The following is a 22,150-nucleotide window of genomic DNA, read 5'->3' on the forward strand; positions in this document are numbered from 1 at the left end:
TAGCGAACAGAGGTGCTGCATCGGTGTGAACTGGAGCCACTGAGCATGACTTTAATTTGCAGGTAGTTTCCAAGTTTCTCCCTCCAGGAGTGATAACTCATCGGCACCATTAGTTACCTAACCAGCCTGAGACCTGCCAGGAGCCGCCGTGTGTGTGTGTGTGTGTGTGTGTGTGTGTGTGTGTGTGTGCTTAAACTCATCTTGCTTTGTTACGCCTTACTTCCCTTCTCTTCTCATTCAATCTTGCTTTTCCTAAGACCTTGTACACACACATACAGTAGGATTGTATGGCTTGCCTTACCCTCACCACTTCCTGTCATATTGGCACATAGGCTCACTCGCTCTGGCATGACAAGACAAATACACAAAAATCCCATAAACACTCACAAAGCCAAACTAAGATTGGCAGCCACTGGCAAACACACTTAAGTCACCTCAGGGAGTTGCCATGGTCAGATTTTTTTTTCCATTGATTCGTAGCTGATCTTTGCTGAAGGATTAACGGATATTACAGAATTTAATTTCACCTATCGGGACTTAATACCAGTGGTATTTGCACTAACTCTGTGTGTGTGTGTGTGTTTGCGTGCGTTTGTGTGTGTGTGTGTGTGTGTGTGTGTGTGTCTGCGTGTGTGTGTGTGTGTGTGTTTATCTGAGATATGTTTTGTGTTAATGTGCAAACTACTGTTTTTCTGTGGAAAAGGAGTTGTGGGGTTGGGGTCAGATGAGCTGCCAGCCCATGTCTGTATTAATTCCTCCTGAATACTGCAACCCAGCAGTCAACATCTGGTACAAGATGCTCTGTTTTCCTTCATGTCCCTAATGATCCAAACAGCATTACAGTGGCTCACGCACACGCATACACCCACCTCTATGCTCACACCATACAAATCCATCTTTGCACAGTGATCCACTCTCATTTGTTGGCTCAGGGCTTCTGGAAAAAAAAAAAAAAAACTGCACAAGATTGCATTCTCTGCTGACCTACTGAAAGGGACCACAGTGCCAGCTCTGCAGCAGTTTGCTCACTGAGGAGGGGGTAAATAAATCAGACGGATCAGGGCGAGGGCGCGCCTTCTGAGGAGGCTTGCTGTTTGGTGAGGAATAGGGTTAATTTGGGTTACTCCCCAATGAAAAAGACTCCAGACCCAAAGAAAGCCAAATGGTGCCTGAAGTAGTTAACCCACATTTACATTATTTTCATAACACAAATCTAAAAAGTTTTTTTTTTACTTTTAATCTCCAGCTTTTCTACTTTTCTACCCTTAACAGCATCACTGAAACATATACTTGACATTACCACATGTAGGTTGATATACATTCATATTTAATACAACGTTAAGTTTTGCACTGGCATTTTGTAGACTGAAACAGAAATAACCCCAACACGACGATCACATTCTGTTTCTACCTGTACGTCCTCGCTCAACCCAGCCTGCCCCACTAACTTCCTCCATGTATCTCTTTCTCTCAATCTCCTCCTCTATTCTCCCTCAGGTACGAGTTGTTATTGTGGATGAAAACGACTGTGTTCCAGAGTTCCTCCAGTCCATTTACAGCAAGGATGGTGTCCCAGAGACGGTGACGACGGCGACCTCCCTGCTGCAAGGTGGGACATCCACACAGATCTCAAAAGTCTTGTTTCGTTTCCCGGCCCTAACTCCACATTGTGGTTTGTCCCCTTGAATGCACTTTTCTCAATTTAGGTTTCAGACAACAAAAGAAATCACATTTCACTTTTCCAAACGTTATACAAACTTTACCTTGCAAGAGGAATTGGAGCAACGCTGCACTGTTTTTACTAGCTTTTGTTTAAAATATCAATAAACTGAAGGAAACTGCTTTTGTGTTATTATACTATTCACCCCTTCATTCTCATAAAATATCATGCAATGCTGAACATCCCAGCGTGTTCTCAATGATACATGATAATCATGTTACTGAGGTGAATATGCTGCAGTGGAGCACACTTCTCCACTGTGTTCTACTGTTGAAATAGCTTTTATTTAGTTTATACCGATATAAAATGGTTTTAAAATTCAAGAAAGAACATATTTGCATATGTATGCATATATAGCTAAAGCAGGTGAGGCTCAGTGGGTTATGTGTAGTGTCAGTAATATGCACATAACTCTGTTACGACCTGGTATTTTATGCCAGGTGATCCAATCCCACTCTGACAGCTCTGAAGTGATGGTGTGAATGCAGCGAAGAAACCTCAGACCCCATTCAGAGATGATCTGGGGTGTGTGTGTGGCCATTGACGGACCACCTGCTCAGCTGATGTCCTGTTACCTGCTTCCGTTTCATAATGAAACAAAGATATTTTTCAGTTTTTTCAAAAGAGTAGTTTATATTTTATTAGACAGCTGTAGCACATGGATTCGCTCAGCCTTTCCATGCCCCTGCTGTCTCTCTCAGGCTGCAGTCTCCTGAAAATGTCCGGAGAGGCTGTATGTTAGTATATTAGTTGTTGTTGACATTATCCAGACTTTTTTCTGGCAGCCTCCCAAAATAAGAAAAAAACATCTCCTGTGAATACAGCAGATTATGGGAAGATTTCCTGTCGAGCGAGACGGCGTGTTGATGTTTCTAAGGTGCAACAGATGTAAAACTGTAAAAACAGAAAGAATCGCAGAGGAGCTACATAGAAGCCAAAGACAAACATATCAACTTGGAAAGTCAAGATTGTCTAGACAGTGTTCATGTTCTGTAAAACAGAAACATGTGATCTCCACAGCGGAGTTTATACTTTACACTCTGTCTCCTGCACGCTGCGCCAGCCCTCGCCTGAACACTGCACAAATGTTCCTGTAGTTTTCAATGTGTGCCGCATTCTTCACATGTGAGAGGTCGAGGCTCTGTGGAGCGGACTTTCTCCAGAGTCCATGTCTGAAAAGGGTTTTGCTCACTTTCTCTCTCTCTCTCTCTCTGTTCTCTCTCACATACACAACATGAACGATGCTTGTGCTTATTAGCTGGCGACATGTTCCAATCTCAGGTGTGAGCTGATGTAGCTGGATTGGTCCATTTGTGATTAGATCTACGAAGACACCAGCTACTGCCAAGTGTGATAAGACCCAAGGAGCGGCTGAGCTGCAACATTCTGATGTTTCGATTAGTCGGGAAACTAAGCACTGGAAGTTGTGAGATTACCTGCACTTCCATCAGTGCATCTGCATTAGACCCGCCTTTCCTGTAACAACCCAACGTCTACACACGGATCGCTTGCGTTTCATTAAGCCTCAGAGGAAAAGGAAATGGTAGCTGTTGTGGGCACGATTCACTGCCAACAAATCTGACGGCAAATCATTCCACACTTTTCTCTCCCTCTACCTTCTGTAAAAGACTACTCAGCTAGCCCCACTCTCCATTTAAGACAAATGGGATATCTTAAAAAGTACAATTATTGCTCCAAATTGCATGGCTTCTAAAACAATATTTCCACTTAAAGAGCAGCTCAGGATCCATCTTTCCATCTTCACAGTTTAAAAGTCATTGATGCTCCAATGCTCCTTTACTTACTGTAGGCTAAATATGGAAATACCAATAGCGCAGCAAATGATTATGGACGAGAACAAAATGCAGGGATATAAAACATCACATGGTGGATGTAAATTATTGATGACTGCAGTCATGACATCTCAGTTTAAGGCCTCATTAGCTCCGGCTGCAGGCAGAAACTTTTGAGTTAGATTTCTTTTTTTTAACCATGTTCTGTCGTGATCATCGCAGTCTCCCTCTCCGCTATCATTGTCATCATTAGTCAAATAGGCTGTTTCTTCACAAGACAAAAGTTGTGCAGCTAGTTTTAAAGTGCATGGTGTCAGACAAAATAAAAGAATGGCTACGGCTTGATAAATCCATCTATATCCTGGGAAAAAAGTCACATTATGTTTACAGCATTTTGACAATAACGCAACTTTTCAAAACCCTAAACAAATTAGGATAAATTCGTTTTGCAAAACTGAACATGAGGTTGTGAGAATTATAAGAAAGTATCCATTTTTACCGCCAGCTCCCGGGGCTGTAATAAACTCGCACGATACGGTTGTGTAATTAATGACTCATTTTATGTGTTGTGTTACAGAAGACATACAGTACAGTAGCCATGTGGCATTACCCGGCCATTCTGTACTTGGTACTTGGAAAAAAACATATATGGATTCAGGCTCAACATTAGCACACAGAGAAAAGCTACATTGCACAACATGATGAATACTAGTAAGTAATGTGCAGTAAATCCATTCAGGACACGCACAAAAGACACATTTTCAGCAAATAGTTTAAGCAGTTCAACTTCACAAAGCAAATAGATCACCAGTGGAGCTGCAGCAGCCCTTTGAAGTGACTTGATTTATCTGATTCAAGGCAGCATTGAACATATATAAATCACATTAAAACATTACAGGGTGTGCATGCATTTGGACCCAGATTCGCCCTGGTAGAATATCACATGATTGAGGCGAGCGTTAGAGCTGTTAGTTACCGTAATTTTTCTAAATTCTTGTGCACATACAATCCATAGGGGAAGAAGCCATATTTTCATATACTGCTGCTGAAAACATGTGAAATCAATACATTACATTAATTGAGTTTGTCATCTGATCACATACTGTATAACCTTTTAATAATCAACTGTAGCAGCTCCACAGGCAAATAGACATGACATGTGTGCAAAAACACCTCCCAACAGCATGGTTCTAGTTAAAGAACAGTATTCACCTTGAAAATATGTTGTCATGCTGTTGGCCTGCTGCGAGCACCACTGTGCTGTCTGCATGTGGTTATTATTCGTAACATTAGCATGATTGAAAAAATCCTGCTTCTATAGCAAGACTGTTCCCTCTTTCATCTGTAACTGATTCACAATGTGAACACACGTCGTGTCTCTCAGAACGTCTATGTATGTGGGCTCTTTGTGGTTGATCTTCAACACAGTGGAGCATCGAACCCTTTAAGAGGAAATCAGAATGGTATTAAGCTCACAACAATAGTGCTCATAGGGTGATGTTAATCAGGGGCCGTAACATTTTTTTTCGTCTCAGTTTAGCATGTTATTAATAAACAGAAGAACATTTATTGTTGTAATTAGCCTTCTATGGGGATCAAGATTGATGGATTGTCATTAAAGTTTGCCTCATATTCAACAAATTGTTGGTGAGATATGTCAGTTCGTCTCTCTCCCTTTCATTATTTTAAAGGATCAATAAAAATGCTAGTGAATCTTAGTTAGTGAGGAATTGACTGAGGGAGTTAGGTGTGTGATGAAGGAGGAACAGCAGATGCTCAGCGTGCTGCTATCAACAGGTGCACCAAGGAAGGCAGGATATTGTCCCCTCCTGTGCTGCTGCTGCTGCTGCGTGTGTGTGTGTGTGTGTGTGTGTGTGTGCGTGTACAATTTGTTCGCCTGAGTAAGGAGACGGCTTTGTATACTTTTGTGAAAGAGTTCCCAATATTAAGAATGAAAACTCTCTCAGTGTCTGATATTTCTGTAAATGCTTCTTTTGTACTTTTTGAGTTTCCACATTTAAATTTGAACACAGGTAATTAACTTTTGAAGGACCTGTGTGTCGGATTAAGGAGGATTTGTAAGTCCATAAGTATGTTTGAATAGAAATGAGGAACCATTGTGTGTTCATTAGCTCAGAATAAGTATGTTAAGCGGCGCATTGTGAGTTATTTTCTAACGGGTTCACACCGGACGCTGAAGCGATGCCGAAGCGACCCTTCAGTGCAGCGTCAAGCCTTAAATAACAGCTGGCTCCCATCCACTCCCATGTTAAAACTTTGTGCGGGTCACACCGGAGGCTGAAATTGCGCCCTGCGCCAAGGCTGCCTCGCGAAGTGGAGAAGTGCAGTGAGTTGTATGATCCTCGGAACATGTTGTATAAAGACAACACCAAGGAGGACACATGTTGGGATGCTGTTGCTTAATGTTGGAGCAACAAGTAGGTATATACTTTAAATCTACTGGATCAACGGGCTTCGCCTCCACGTTCTCTGTTCCTCTTTCAAAATGAATGCGCTGTCGATGTCTTCTAAAACAGACTCAATGGCAGCATCTACACATCTCAGCTCTCCAGCGGCAGGCATGTTTGTTGAAAATGAATTCAACCCAAGGGCACTTTGATGACGTGGTTGATTACGTTACCGTTGATCATCTGTCCATCATCGTTTAAAGCCCGCCCTGACAATCTGATTCGCCCGGTCGGGCATAATTTCTCCTAAACGGAGCGACTCCAGACCGAACTTCCTGACCTAAAATGTTGTGGGCGGGGCTAAGTTCGTCTGGGCATCCAGGCTACAATCTCATACTATTTTCTTATAATTTAACTTCATAAATCCATAAAAATTGCTTTGACATTTTTAACAATAAATACTGTTGATTCCACCAGAGTCAAATCTGAGTGCAGTTAAAATTGATCAGACAAACCTGTTGCCCTTACTTCATTTATCAGGTTAGAAGACACACTATGTGTATGAGTAGAGAGAAATAGGTATCCAGCCTCGATTTGCTAAATCATGTGTTGGTAATCTCATAATTCCCTTCATCATGAGAGTGGACAAATGTGTTCTTTGCCAAGTTGGAAAAGAAACTCCAGAGTACCAAGCAAGCCAATTATCTCACTTTCCATAGAGATCTGAGGCCCCTGCAGTTTCCATCTTGAGTACAAAATCATTATGTGCTAGACGGACATGGACGCTGCAGCCTGGACTGCACCACGTAGCGATGCCAGCACAACGATGCTGATTTAAGATTACAGAGGGACCCACTCAGAAATAGATAAATAAACGCTCCAACGGTGCTCTGAAGAGTACAAATGTGTACTTAGTGAATTAAATATTGACTCAAATGTGACATGTGTTTGACCACTGTACGATTGGACCGACACTAGTTATCCAATTCATTTCCTACCCTTCTTCATTGGATGAGAGCTTGTTCATCACTTTGCAGCAGGAAAACAGCAGCATTTCAGAAAGAGGACAGTTGCTGTAACAAAGGCTGCAGGGCTAGGAAAACATTTAGCTGACATCAATTTCAAAAACAGAAATATCTGTTACACCATACTACATAAAATAAAGAATATATGTTTTGATGCAGTTTTTATTTGAGTGTTGCCATTTTTGTAGTAAGTAATTTGGCAATATGACATATAAAATATATAGAAGCTCTAGACTAATGTAAATTGCAAGGCAGTCTTTGATTTGAAAGACTAGTTCTTTTTAAATCAATCAATGTTGCTGTGTGATAGGAAACTTTGGTTGATGTGCAGCATTATAACCTTAAGAAATGGAGGTAAACTGCACCTAGCATGCTCATGCTCACCATCCGGGCAATTATGTGATAATATAAAAACCAAAACTGTTTGTGAGTCCAGCTGTCTGACTCTGGAGCTGCTCGCATAATCATTAGTATATTACAAATAATATTTAATTGAAACAATTTGGACTACGAAGTAACTCTTTCTTTGAAAGTCTTTTGTGACTTTCCCTTGCATCATCAGCTCTATATGTAAATGCACGATTGCCAGAAACATTGCAAACATCCGGGTTTTGATTTGTTTCTGGTCCTACACGTACGAGTGAATAGGTGAATAAACAAATTTAAACAGTTAATAACTTTTTGGAAGCATTTCTCTTCCCATAAGGGTTTGCAGCAGTAAAGGAACTCAAATAAATAATGACTTGGTTCTTTGTTTATGTGGGAGTGCATGTATTTATTCATTTTCATGCCGGTTTTGTGAGTGTTTGTTTTTTGTGTGTATTGGCACATGAGCCAAATGCAATGTAAGGTGAATTGGAGAATTGGGAGTTTGATGCTGAAATGTTCTTGTTAGCAGGAAATATGCTTATTCAAATCCCTGGTGGTCTTTTCAGTTTTAGCAAGGCAATCAATTTGTGGCCGAGCAAGTCCTGGCTCCATGGATTCTCAGTGTGTGATGTAGAGACAGAAATGGTGCAAAATGACAGTCCTTTCTATTCATGTGCTGGGAATGGTAACTCAAACCTTCACCTTGTTAGTTTATAGAACTGAACATTTATATCTGTGGGAACGACCCTTTCTTGTCAATCTTCGTCTCATTCTGAGCAAGAGAAGTGAATAGCTGCCCTGTGCAAAAAAACAAGCATTGTCCTTCTCATATTAGATTCAGCCTCTATTTTCGCTTTCTTAAATCAGTAAACTGTATTGCCCTAAGCAATGAGGCTTTGACAAGTAATGCCTCATGTCATTTCATTTTTCTGAAGAAACCCAAGTGGGAATGAAAGGAAAGAAAGAGAAATAACATAGTTATGTAGCAATTTCTTTCTTTGAGTGTTTTTCACTGGACAACACAGCTCATGCGCTTACCCTTGTCCAAGTACAAGTAGCGCCTCCATTCATGGGTTCATTGCAATAACAAGGTCTAACAGGAAGAAGTTGACAGCATGGGAGCTTCCTCCTGTGTAGCCATGGTAGTGATGACATATTCAGGTAGTAGGTATCAGTGGAAACAAGGCTTTAGTTGAGGTGTGTCGGTACCATGATGTGGGAGATGGGCTTTAGATAGTGTGTCTCATAAAGCAGCCCTTGTATTGGACTATACTGCACGAGTTAAAAGAAATGTTGAGATCTATGAGGCTCTGTGATGTCTCGGCTTAATACTTCTAACTTCTGTCTTTCTTTTTTCCAACTGTCTGTTCTCCTCTTTAGTGTCAGCAAACGACTGTGACTCAGAAGAGAATGCAGAATTGACCTATTACACCCTGAGTCAGGACTTCACCATTTCCCCTCACGGGACTATCTTCCCTGTGGGGCCGCTGGACTACGAGAGGCCCAACCATCTGTACGAGTTTGTGGTGATGGCCATAGACAAGGGCGAGGTCCCTCGGACTGGTACGACCACAGTTCGCATCCGAATGGCTAACGTCAACGATGAGACGCCTGAGTTCTCCCAACATGTGTAAGTTAGAGCTGGGGTTCTTACACAGTTGGACATTGTGCAATAGACAAAACAATGGAATGTGGTTTTGATGGCACTCAACGACACTGAGTTTGTTTGAGGTATTTAGGAATTTAAACCCTCCTTACCCTCTGTCTGATTCCTCCCTGCTGGTGAGGGTGAGACACTTAGAACCCGATGGTCATTCTGGTGACAGCAACCTGTTATACAGAAGAACTCAAGCTGTTCAAGTGTCACCCTGGATTCTTTATCCGTTCTGGTAAGCCTCTAGCGGACAAACCATCTGGGTCTGACTCTCGAGGCTAAGATCCTCTGAGAGCCAGGACAATCTTACTAGCTTAGTCTTCACACATTTCCGTTGCACATAAATCGATGACACATCTGAGCCACTGCATGCAGCTGGATTTCCATGTGGTCTGAAGGAGTTGAAAAGATGTTTTGATGGGTTTTGATGACCAAGTCATTAATTATCAAGCAAGAAATGCATTCACAAGTTTCATCATTTCAAATGAGAATTTGCAAGTTTTTTTGTGTTTTATTTAAATTGAATTTATTAGGAGTTTGAAGTGTTCGTCAGACAGAACTGAATAGTTGATACTGGAAATGATCATTAGATGTAGGCCTCCTTCTATTTTACCATCTGATGAAATGCTTTGCTTCAGGCTGAAGGACAAAATGTTGCCTAAAATATTTTGGCAACATTAAACTTCAATACAACATGATAACAGGAACACATGCGTAAAGCATACAGTATAAAATACATACAAACCAGAGCGAGAGATAGAGAGAGAGAGAGCGAAAGAGAGCGCTTGACTGTCCTGCCTTGTCAGGTCAGTTCCTCACAGCTGCTTCCCAAACCAACTTCGCAGCTGCCGTTACCCACAATTCCAGCACACCCCTGCCCCCCTCCCCCCGCAGTGCCGCTGTGGCGCACTGCATCTTTTTAATTGGTTGATTTTCTGGCAGAGAGCTGGGAAGATTGGTGAGGCAGGGTCAATCAGCCATGCCCACCAGCACCCTCAGGAGGCCCAGAGCTCGCACTCCCAGTGTGTGTGTGTCTGTCTGTCTGTGTGTGCATGTGTGTGAGTGTGTTCAGTAATTATGAAGGCCCCAGCAAAGTAGGGCGTTGGTATGGGAGATATGTTGTCATACAGTGCAGTCATGCGTCATCCATTTGATATGCATGTGTTTATGCTGTTATTTATGTGTGCGCACATGTGTGTGCATGTCTGCGTGGGTTGGTACGTGTGTTGGTTTTATTGATTTTCTGTCAGCGACAGCCGAATAATCAGTCAGTTTCCTTCTGTAACCCTGAGCCCTCTACTGTAGCTGCAACAAAAACAGGAGTGGATAATCTATGACGTATCACTCAAACAAACGTACACGCTCCGCAGAGCTTCAGGCTCACAAATACATAGACGCCTGAACAAATGCATTTTAATTCACATAGATGCACACGTGAGCGCTACAATTAGCAAACACATGTGGTGTCTTTGTGGAAACGGGGAGAGTTTTGTAAGTTAAACGTAACATATTTTTAATTCTATACCATCCCTGTATATTCATTGGGTTTAACTGTGTGTGTGTGAGTATGTGTGAGAGGGAGACTGGATACACATGTGTGTTTAGTCAATGCATGTGATGGATGAAGAGGTAAAGAGGGAGGTCATTAAATGTATCATCATCCAGGCAGATAATCTGGCCTATTTGTATCGATTCTTGGAGTTGGATGCATGCGATAATGAGCATCCATGTGTATATGTGTGTGTGTGTGTGTGTGTGTGTGTGTGCGTCTGTTTCTTTTGCTCAGAGTGTTTAAAAATGACCCTGAACATTGAACAGTGTTGTTTTCAATTTAGTGTAGATGCTACTTTTTTTGAAAGCAAGAAAGAAAGAAGGAAAGAAGAACTCCTTGTTTTTCTTTCGGTTTTGCATTCACCAACTCTCAGACCTGCCTCTACGGCCTGGCTCTTTTGTCCCTCACTCACGAGTGACTGCATGGTTACCTCTCATCTGAGTGCTGTCTCCTTTGCCATCTGGACCCTATTACTGTACCTACCATCGCACTTCTGCTGCCCTGGAAACCACTGCTTTCAGCACCTTTCTCGCCTTTGTGTCTTCATATCTCACATGCACTATATGCACAATGTGTGGCAGCTAAGCACAACACTGGCAGCCAAAGCCTGCTGCACACCAGAGGACAATTGGCCATTTTCGGGTCCCAACAATTGTGGGATCCTGATTCGATTATCCAGCCAAATGATCCTGTAATGCGAGGGCTTTACAGGTTTAATTGTAACGTTACCTTCTGTATCAGAGTCTCTCCAATGTTGAATCGTAAATCCTGAATATCAAACATGTTTTATACCCATTGTCCCCCGTACTAGGTGAGGTGGACAGTAGATAGGAAACTGTAACAGTGCTTGTTTAAATGTTTCCTGTTGTTTCTGCAAATCAGAAAACCTAGTTAGCAGAATACATAAGAGCAGATGTTGAAGCTATTACTTAAATGTACTATATTTTGTTGCCCATACAGCTGTAAATAGAAACTGAGTATTGCTCTTACATCAGCCACATACACACAACTTCAGCGGTGGTGAAATCCGAAGTTTGACGTCATTCTTACATTAGCTGTCAGCTCTCCCATATTGTGAAAGGTTGTGTTTCAGTTCATGTGCTTTTATATTGTAGATCGTCTCAGGAAAGGTCCAAGCCTTGTTTATTTTGTTTTGTGATGTTTTCCTCTACATGAAATGACTGACGACTTAAGTCACTGATATAGTCCCTGCTCATATCTATTTCTGATCTTTTGTTTATTCATTGTCTTTGTCAGGAGCCATTTTCTTTATGACTCCTGCTCATGCCTCACCTCAGTGTTATTGTTCTGGGAGAAGATTTTTCACCAAATCAGATTTCACTCATACAAACATTTCTCATGCCCTGTTTGTTGTTTCCCGGTAATCACACAGTCTCCATGGATGAACGATAACAGTCTCATACAGTTAGTTCCTCTCTGGGGTTTGATTGAACTCAAAACTCATCTTGGTTACATATTTAGAAGTTTTCTTTCTGTGGAAAAATCATTTCATGGCTTTTGAATGACTTGAATGTATCTCTACACCTTCGCTTCATTTAGTCTTTGCGGATCTATCAATATATGTAAATAAGCCATGCTTCTATCTCCACCCACCGCTCAGCTGCTCGCCTGCAGCTCCTTGGTCTGATTGTCCCCTCGAGTTTAGCTAACTTTAATTCAATTCAACTCAATTTTTATTTTTATAACACAAAATCACAATATGCATTATCTCAAGGCACTTTGCATTGTAAGTTCAAGCCCCTACATTATAGAGGAACTTAACAGTTCCCACAATGAATAAGCACTTGGTGAAAGTGGACAGAAACAACTTTTAGAGGGAAGAAACCTCTTTGACCAGACTCGAGTAGAGGGCCATCCGCCTCGGGTGGTGGGGTGAGAAGATAGAAATGAGGGAGAGGAGAGGTAGGTAGAAAAAATCCTTTGGCATCAGTCTAAAGTAACGTTACATTTGCTTAATGCAATTCTATATAGACAGGAGCTAATAAAGGTTGATAAGAGGAAGTGCAGAAGAAGACAGTTTGAGGGTGTCATAATCACAGTGCTTACAAGACTGCTGTCTTTCACTAACCTTACACACATTGAAATAAACATAAAAAGTGACATTTTATTTATATAGTCAGTTTCAACATATTTTCAACTTGCAAAATACATGAATTAACTATTTACAAATCTTCGCATAGAAAACTTAATCCGATGGCAATTAAGTTTCATACAAAAAGTATTTGCTGCTGCAGTTTAGTTTTATTGAAATATACATTTGGTCATGATTGATGTAAAGTGAACTTGTGAAGATTCACACATGTGAAGGACTACATTGATCAAATAAAGGTCTCTCTGATTTACCCTTTTCATCATTCCCTGTTAACACGAAAACAGATTCTGTTTTCTTTTTTCTAATTCCCGTCACCTTCCACTCTTATGCTTGATTTACTTTGTATCTGGTAAAACATATAGATAGCAAACTGTGTGATGATCATCTACAAACTAATGTTAGAGTCAAAGCTTGGCAGTGTTAATGCTGCTAAATGACTCTTATGTCCCATCACTGACGATCAGAGGGAGAAGTCCGATCCAGCAGAGTTAAAGACAATAGAGACCAGAGTGGCTCAGCTCTGCCCATGAGACTCACGTCTTTACAGGATGAACACAGGCAGGCTTTTGAAGAGCAAACACAGATACATGAACAATATTTGAAATGTGTACTTATACACATATATCGGTTTCCCTGTTTCATGTAAACCCCAAACAATTATTTACCAAATATGATCAAACCTACGCACTGGTTAAAAGTAAAAGTCCTCATACACACACTCATACATTTTAACCTCATTCTCTGTGTATAATTGTATCTGTGTTTGTAATTATCTTGTGTTTTAGCATCAATTTGAATATATTTGAAAAAATGCTTGTTTCCCCTCATCTTTGCCAACTCAGGGCATTCATTCTACAGATTCAACAGATTGAGCTGTCCCGCCCCACATGGGAACACAAATCTCACAGAATTAGTTCACATGAAACACACAGCTCTCGAGTGCACACACATCCAGCCCACCACTTTAATAAGATGCTATATTTAGGCTGTCAGAGGCCTCACTTATCATCCTGCTGTAGCAAACACTGCTGCCTCACTGTAGAAGCTGCAGCTGCGTCTGCTCCTGTTGTGACTGCTGCATCCACCTGAAGCCTCTAACTGTGGGTTATTACACCTTCGCTATGCAGGTGTATTGTAATCAGGGGCATTTGTCTGTGTCACTGTCACAGCGATAACTCGAGCTGTTTTAATCCAATTTGGATTCCACTTGGTCCATTGGACAGGATTCAGGACATGTGTTTTTAAACATACATATATATATATATATATTTGTTTCCAATCTTTTATAGGTGAAGGTCACTGCAACACATTTTTTGCGCCGCTGCTAATGCATGGCAAATACATTAAAATCACATATCATCCCTTCAATTTTCTTATTATGGTCTTAAATATGCACAAATTTAGTTTTATATTTTATAAATGATTATTTACACATATATATTTAAATAAAAAAACTGTACAGAATTGATATTATCATATTTGTAACTACACCACACACATGTACATCAAATAAAGTCCTGCTCACGCTACAATGTCATTATACAGTGCCATTATCATTGTATTATTATTTTGCTCACCTATATTAGTTATTTTAACTTCATAATTGTTCTCAATCAATACCATTAACCAGTGTTTAAAAAAATAACACTTTTGATACTTAAATGCTCATGTACATATTGAATATTTATTGAAAACTTCATAGAGCACGGACTGTCAGCTAATGTGCAAATAATATATAACATGAGATGGTATTCAACAAATACTGATGAATAAGGAATCATACAGGAGTAATTCCAGCAAATAAATATGGAAGGATCAGCTGTTCAACACACAGCTCTTTCCTGATTCTCATCCACATTTTATCTGGAGAAAAGTAAATTGACCTCAATAATTAAATTCAGAAATTAATTTCCACAACTTCACCAAGAACCCACCTAAGGGATGCATCTATTTTCTCTCCAGAATGAAAACAAAGTAAAAGGAAAAAAAGCTTTAAAAGTAATTAGTGTGAGGTGGTGTATGTCTTAGCCCTTTTTCAATTGATTGCAGCATTGATCTGGTCAAATTAGAGTTGTGGTGGAGCCGAAATGTGATTGCAAAAGGCATCTCTGCCTTTGCTTGGCTGCTGGGCTTTCTGCATCCTCTGGGTGATCCGTCCTGAACCCTCTCCACTCTCCCTCGCTCTCGCTCACTCACATAGGCAGTCGCTCACGCACCAGACGCCTACGAGTATCTGCTTGAAAGCATCGGAGAGCAGTGTTTGTTGAAGATAGGTTGATTTGAGTGTCAAGTAGTATTAACCTCAAAATGCCCCCTGCAAATTTTGCCATGGCAGGGAACCATTATTTCTTTGTGTGTATTTAGGAAATGTACATTAAGCTTGGCATAATAGTTGGAATGGTCACGGTACATCATGGCCTTTATTCTTTGCAGGAAACTACTGCAGTTCTTTTCTCTTGTTTCATTATTATTCATCTTGACTTTTCTTAGTTTTCATTTAATGGGAGGGTCATGCACTGGATATTTGTTTGAGTAGAGTTCCTGTTGGAGCCCACAGTCACCACGGTGACACATTTTGTGTGTGTGGACTCTGGAGGATAGGGGCAGATACAAAAAATCATATGCTAGGCACTTCAGATATGGCGAGTATAATATAATGTATTATTGTGTTGACTTCCACTTAAAGAAACTAAGTGTGTGCAAACAAGATGGCCGAATTACCATACATCAGGGCAGCAAGCAACAATTGTTTCTGACAAAACAATCTCACACTATAGCAGCTGTCCTGGTGCGTTGGATCACAGAGCTCACCATCTTTTTATGCAGATTGTTTCTGTTTCCCCAGTTGCCATTGTCTGAGGTGGACAGTGTGATAGGATCCAACGCTCCAAAGTACCCACTCTACTCAGATTAGTTTGTGAACTATATATTTTTGAACTACTTTGTTCTTGTGATTATACAATATGCTAATGAGATGTGCCCAGTCCCCCGGGGCACCAACATCCTTGATCCTCATTTTTCTGTCTGAACCCGTCCAAGAGAAAAGTCACAGAGCCTGACCCGACAGACATCAAAAGTGTTTATGTACGAACTTGATGGAGTTAATTTAAGCTGCACTGAGTTTGTGTTTTTCTGTCCCCTTGCTTGTTTTCCATGCTTACAGTCTGCATGTATAAAGCATCAGCCCAGCCAATGTGAAACACCTGACCCTGAATATCTACTTCTAATGTCTGTTGAGTCCTGACTGGTTCATTGACGGGCCTGTTTTGTTTTTTTGTTCGATTATTGTAGTAGGCTTAGATTTTATGTAAACTTGTTAAAAGTTTTGCACTCTTTTTTTAAACTTTCAAATGTTAAATGTCAACTTCCCAGTTTTTAAAGCCCAATCCCATTTCACCCCTTGGCCCTACCCCTTAGCATTCCCTTTGTTAGGTTAATACTATTTCAATGTATTTAGTTCACTTGTTCACCACCATAGCAAATATGTTGCACGCTAGCGTTAGCATGCTGGCCCTCTTTTTATTGCATGACAATCCCGTTTTTTCACATAATTTAATATCGCATCCCTAGGGTGGTGAAAGTGGTGAAATGGGATTGGTCTAACCAACAGTCTAAACGCCAGTGATATTCAATTTGCAATATTAATAACCTAAAAAAGAAAAACAGCAAATGTTTGACCCTGAACACAAACACACTTAAATTATCTATTTCGAATTGTTTGACAAACTTCCCTCTGTTTCAGTAGCTCAGCAGTACTAATCCCCGATGCTGGTAGTTTTTTCATATGACGATTACAGGCCAACGTCAGCTGCTGCTGCCAGTCCTGGCCGCCTGTAATCAAAAGCCTAATTGTAAGCCAGCTCTGTTTGTATGCATAATGATTACTCTGTCTGCATCTGTAATGCAAAAGTAGACTCAATTTGGGGAGTTATTCATGATTCCAACTGCACTGACAGCGTCTATAATTTTGCTAATTGCGGGCAGAAACGCAAACGGAAGCCTCAGTTTGTTCTGGATTGCAGGTGAGATAAATACAAGCAATTATCTGATGATCTTTTCAAACAGCTTCCTTAGACCACAAGTGGAAGCCGTTTGATCAATGCACCCTATGTACCCTGAGAGAGACTGCATAATGAAGAACCACGGCGCAGCAGCTCTCCTCACCTGACTCGTGTATCGATCTGCAGAGGAGTGCGCGGCTTGCAGAGTGGGAGCTGGAATAACTCAAATGCTGCAGCCGCACTCGGCAAACAGAGCAAAGAGGAGCCACAGGTCACTGATCGTCCCGGGCAGAACTAGTCCAACAGTTGTTGAGGCAGAAAGTCGGCAGTGACAGAACATGATCACAGTGCTCGGCTCCTAATGAGAGTACCTTGTTTTCAGTTAAAAATGAATAAACCTTGTCGTCAGGGACGAGTGACAGACGGAGACAGTGTATGTTTGTGTGGGGCACATTTTTTACATTTGCAAAATCCTGGGTCACACCACCAACCAAAATGACACAAAATGACACTCTATGGCCTAACACAGTACATATAATACATATAGTTAGTAACATAGTTTATAAATGTATTAAAAAGCACTATTTTAAATTATTTCAGCCCTTTATCACTCTGATCTTTTAATGAGCACAAATTGATTCAGATTTAAGAAATAATGTTTGATTTAACGAAACTTTATTTAACAGGGACATATTATGCCAATTTCACCACAGTTGATATGGCTCCTTGGGGTCTTAATGAAATGTCTGTAACATATTTTGGTCAAAATACCACAAGGATCATTTAGAACAGCACCTTTTTACCCTGTCTAAAACAGACCTCCTCAGATTTACCTGTTTTGAGTGCCAATAGTTACTCCAGCCGTTTACCCGCGCTTCATTGAATTTCTTCACTTTGACATTCAGAGCACTGGGCAGAAATCACATCGCGTCAACACCCTCGTGGGCCTTCCCGATGCTTTGTTTTAATTAAACAGTCGGATTCCCCTGGTCCGCACCAGTTCTAAGTCAGCTGCTAGGCACCAGCCGAGGCGCACCGCCGGAGGGGGCCCCCCGCGCGAACGGAGGGTTCCCCCAGCGGGCGCCGTAGCTGAGGTAGCCGTAGCCGATTCGCGTCCGGAGTCACAGCCGCCGACAGCCGTACCCGGTCCCCTCCAACCAGTCCCTGCCTTCCACACCGGCGACGGACACCGCCCCGCTGCCCCAGAAAAAGAATGCGCCGTGAGGCGCCCCGGACGAGGACCTCCCCCCCAAGGCGTGCCGCACACCGAGCCCCCGAGGGCGACACTAGATATTAGATAATTTCCCACGGCACACCTGACGAACTCTCACGGCACACTAGTGTGCCGCGGCACAGTGGTTGAAAATCACTGCCTTAGTGGACTGTTATTGGGATCAACTGTCAACTGGGTTCCCCACTGAACACTCTAAGTAGATTTTCTTGAGTAACCACGTCATTTATATGTTATTGTGACCTTCATCAGTGTGGTGAGTGCAGTTAATAAATGTTTCATGGCAGCAAAACACTGTAATATTCCTTGTGGTTTGTATATATAAAGTTTTAATTTGGATGTCCAATTTATAATTTCAGATAATAATAGATTGAAAACTGGAATATTGTGGCATTTTACAAAATGTTTTGATGACAAAAATAGGTTGATAATAATTAATTAATTAATTTCTTTTCAGACATGTATTTATTTTGAACATTTGTTGTTTTAATTAAGTGGTTTGCTGTGCCTTTCTCTTTTATTCTTTTATTTTTACTTTAAACATGTGCGAATAAAATATTCTTAAAAATATTTAAAATACAGCCTGTACCTGGTCTTGTGCTTTAGAAGCGATCAACAGACTTATATAGCACAGACCCTTAAAATCTGATTAGGGTTCAGCCGCCCTGAGTGTGCTCCAGGTTAATGATGGAGACCAGTGGCCAACACGACCAAGAAAAGGTGTTTGTGTTGAGCCACTCCTGTGTGCTGTTTATTAGTTTACAGGATAAAGGTCTCTCTCTCTCTCATTCTCTCTTTCACACACACACACACACACACACACTGAGTGATTAACACCAGGTTCCCATGGTGAGAGCAATCAACAAGCTGGTTTAACAGGAAACTGTTGATACTGAGTTCGCTGAAGAATATTTGTCTCATTAAAACATGAGGGATTTACCATAGAGAGTATCCTTGGTACATACAGTCTGGAGACCAGAGTCAAATGTGTCTCAGTACTCTGCACCTACTGTGGGATCACCACTGAGAGAAGCACTTACCTTTGTCAAAGTCACAGTTTGTCCTCTCGTGGCTGCAGTTGATTACATTTGATGAAATTCTCTTGGGTCACAGTGTGTAACACAACCACTGGTCCAGCCAGCGCCCAGCACAATGAACAAAGTCAGCACATCATGTCAGAGTAAAGAGAAAGCCTCAGGCTAACATGGCCAAAGTTATGAGTTCTGATCATCTGGGGTGTTGACTCACAAGAACTATGATTCCCTTCATCGTAGAGCTGATGCATTTTACAAAAGTATGTCTTTTTTTCATTATGCAGTTTCTCCAGACGTGTTTGTGTTTGCTTGCTTTATTTGGATTCAAAAGTCAAAACACTACTGATTAACCGAAATGGATATGACACAAGTTAGGTTATTAAATCTAGTGAGGAAAATGCGCTGATATATTTGTTTGGTCTGTGATTGGATTCAGTATTTCTGTGTGGGCAGCACGTTACCATACACGTTACCATACAATTGTTCTGAAGCACTGAACTCATGGTTGAGTGTGAATTCGATGAAATGGATTTAAAACTCTTTAAAAAGTGCCTGATTTCTACCTGCCAAGCTGCCTCTCCGAACACGCGTCTTTGTAAATTGAAGCACTTCCAGGTGAGATGTTGATCCTTTGTGTTTTCTTATTTGTTATTCTAGATATCGAACGTTCGTCTCAGAGGACGCGGGCCCCAACACACTTGTTGCCACGGTGCTGGCGAAGGACCCTGATGGGGACGGGATCACCTACAAGATTGCCAACGGAAACGAGGAGGGCAACTTTGTCATTGACAGCCAAAAAGGTTAGAAATACTGGATTGATTCTGTCTTTTTACCTTGTTCTTCTTTTTATCTAGTTCTCCTGTTTCTGTTATTTATATATTTTTTCACATCATCAGGACAGCTGTAGAATATGACTTTGAAAAGACCAGACTTCAGATCTTGTGACTAAATTGCTTTACCCACAGTAACACAATACAGTAACTTATATCGATACATACTTAAGACACAGGTCTCACGTCTATTTTTTACCCCTCAGCTTAAAACGTTTGTATTTTATTCCTACAGGGAACTGTTATGATGGTGCAATATCACCTTTGTGGATTTAGCGCAATGGCCGAAATATCCACAAAGATTGTTTTCCTTTCCCCAGTTATTTTCACCCTGCTTTGCTGTCTGCTGTGCCTGCTATATTTACGTACAGCATATAACTGTAAAAGCTTTCCAGTTTCTCAAGTGTGCCTCAGAGAGTCATGAAAATAGGCCTCACATAACGTGCATGGTTCAGTTTTATGTCCTACAACGTATACACAGCCTTTCTCTTACTAATAGAATGCTTGGTCAAAGATGTTTAAACCCTGACAGCTCGTGTCATGGAGACGTTAGAGTAATGAGCCAGTGCGAAGAGCGTTTCCACAGTGTCTTTGTAAGGAAATACTATCTGAGCTTCACAGTCACACATCTCAGCAATGATAAGTGGGAATCTGGATTAATGATGCTGTGTGTGTGTGTGTGTGTGTGTGTGTGTGTGTGTGTGTGTGTGTGTGTGTGTCTGTGTGTGTGTGTGTGTGTGTGTGTGTCTGTGTGCGGGCAGAAAGTGGTGGTATGGTGGCAGTTTCATAGCGGCTCAACACTTTTGTAAATTGCAGACCCCTCTGAATCTGCATATCGCATTATAGGGTAATACGATGACTTTTACAAATTCAATTAGGGGAAACTTCAAGGCACAATTTCCTCTGTTCACCCGCAGTGACATTCACTGTCAGCTGATAGGGCCGATCATTTCATAGAGCAGGGAGTCAACTTGTAGCTCATAACTCCATCCCGTCGACTATCAGATGACGAGCTCAGGCGTGGATTGCCATTTCTATTGTTCCGTTACCATTTGCATTTAGTCACATCAGCCAAATTTTTGCCTGTCATTCGTCATAAAAGGTCAATTTACACGTTTGGTTCCTCCGACCGACAAGGTTTATATCATGGTCCTTCTTCATGCATAGTTAAATATCTGCTGCATGGTGGCCACCTGCTCATTTACCTGCCGAGTTTGTATTTATTGCTATATGTACGAGCTATATGGCTGCAGTTTGGATGCCATCATGTATTTACTTTACTGGTGACTGATTCAAAATAGAGACGGTTTAAGAGGCTGTAGCCAGCCGTTTGACTTGATCTCACTAATACCATTACCATGGCTCCCTTATCTCCAAGTGTCCCAGTTAGTCATGTCAGTGTGACAGTGAGCGTGCATGAACAAAACCAGTTCCATTTTATTATTGACACATGAGCTCTTCTTATTGTCAACATGCCAGAATATCCTCAGAGGGTAGGCTTTGGAATTTCCACTTGATAGATGTCATGAAGCTGCTGGGGAGATGTTGCCTCACAATCCTGAAAAGATGTTAAATCAGGGCCAAATATGGAGGAATGTGTGAGGGTGTAAAATAGGTGTGCAGGACTTCTAAAGTACATGCCTCTAATTTTAAAAGATGAGAAGAAAACTAACAAGGAAATTTAATAATTTGGAATCCTTAGTCGGATATACAATATTACATTACATTACATGTCATTTAGCTGACGCTTTTGTCCAAAGCGACTTACATTTTTAGAACACTCATCATTTTATGAGGGGCTATCTAGGGGTTCAGTATCTTGCCAAGGACACTTAGGCATGCAGATGGGATAGAGTGGGATTCGAACCGGCGACCTTCTTGATGCAGAGCACCCGCTCTATCCCCTAGGCCACGCTCTTATTAATATCTTATTCCTCTTTGCCTTGTCGGTAAATGGTCTGTATTTATATATCTTTTCTAGTCTTGAGGACCATTCAAAGTGTTTACAGTACAGTTTTTTGCCATTCACCCATTCAAACACATATTCATACAGTGCATCTATGGACAGCATTTATTTTTTCCATGAGGAACAGATAGGTGAGACTGGAATTGAACCGCTGAGCGTCTGGTAGGAGGACGACCGCTCTCGATCTAGGGCTCAAATTGTTTTGCAAAACCTTTTAATAGTTCAGTGAACCTCTGGGCAATGTGTAGGATCATTGTCATACCACACCATTACTCTGTTGGTCTGTACTCTGCCGCTTACCTAAACACTACCTAGTGCAACCAAATGTGTATTTTTTATGCAAGTGAAAATTGTTCCTAACAAACTAATATTTACCAATATTACTGTCAGGATTTGCTGTTTTTTCCTTTAGTTTTTTTAATCCTATAATTATTTTTTGGTTTTACCGTGGTTT

The 22,150-nt window shown here is 41.2% G+C and overlaps 1 protein-coding gene across 1 annotated transcript in view; it reads left to right on the plus strand.

The window, feature by feature from the left end:
- si:ch211-186j3.6 (neural-cadherin) overlaps window positions 1-22,150 on the plus strand; it is a 280,670-nt gene that overhangs the window by 83,058 nt on the left and 175,462 nt on the right. The window contains exons 5-7 of the mRNA XM_062390233.1: window positions 1,498-1,609; window positions 8,696-8,945; window positions 19,558-19,700. Coding sequence (XP_062246217.1) covers window positions 1,498-1,609; window positions 8,696-8,945; window positions 19,558-19,700 — 505 coding nt within the window. The remainder of the gene's footprint in view (window positions 1-1,497; window positions 1,610-8,695; window positions 8,946-19,557; window positions 19,701-22,150) is intronic.

Source organism: Platichthys flesus, chromosome 1 (assembly GCF_949316205.1).
Source record: "Platichthys flesus chromosome 1, fPlaFle2.1, whole genome shotgun sequence".
Taxonomy (NCBI): domain Eukaryota; kingdom Metazoa; phylum Chordata; class Actinopteri; order Pleuronectiformes; family Pleuronectidae; genus Platichthys; species Platichthys flesus.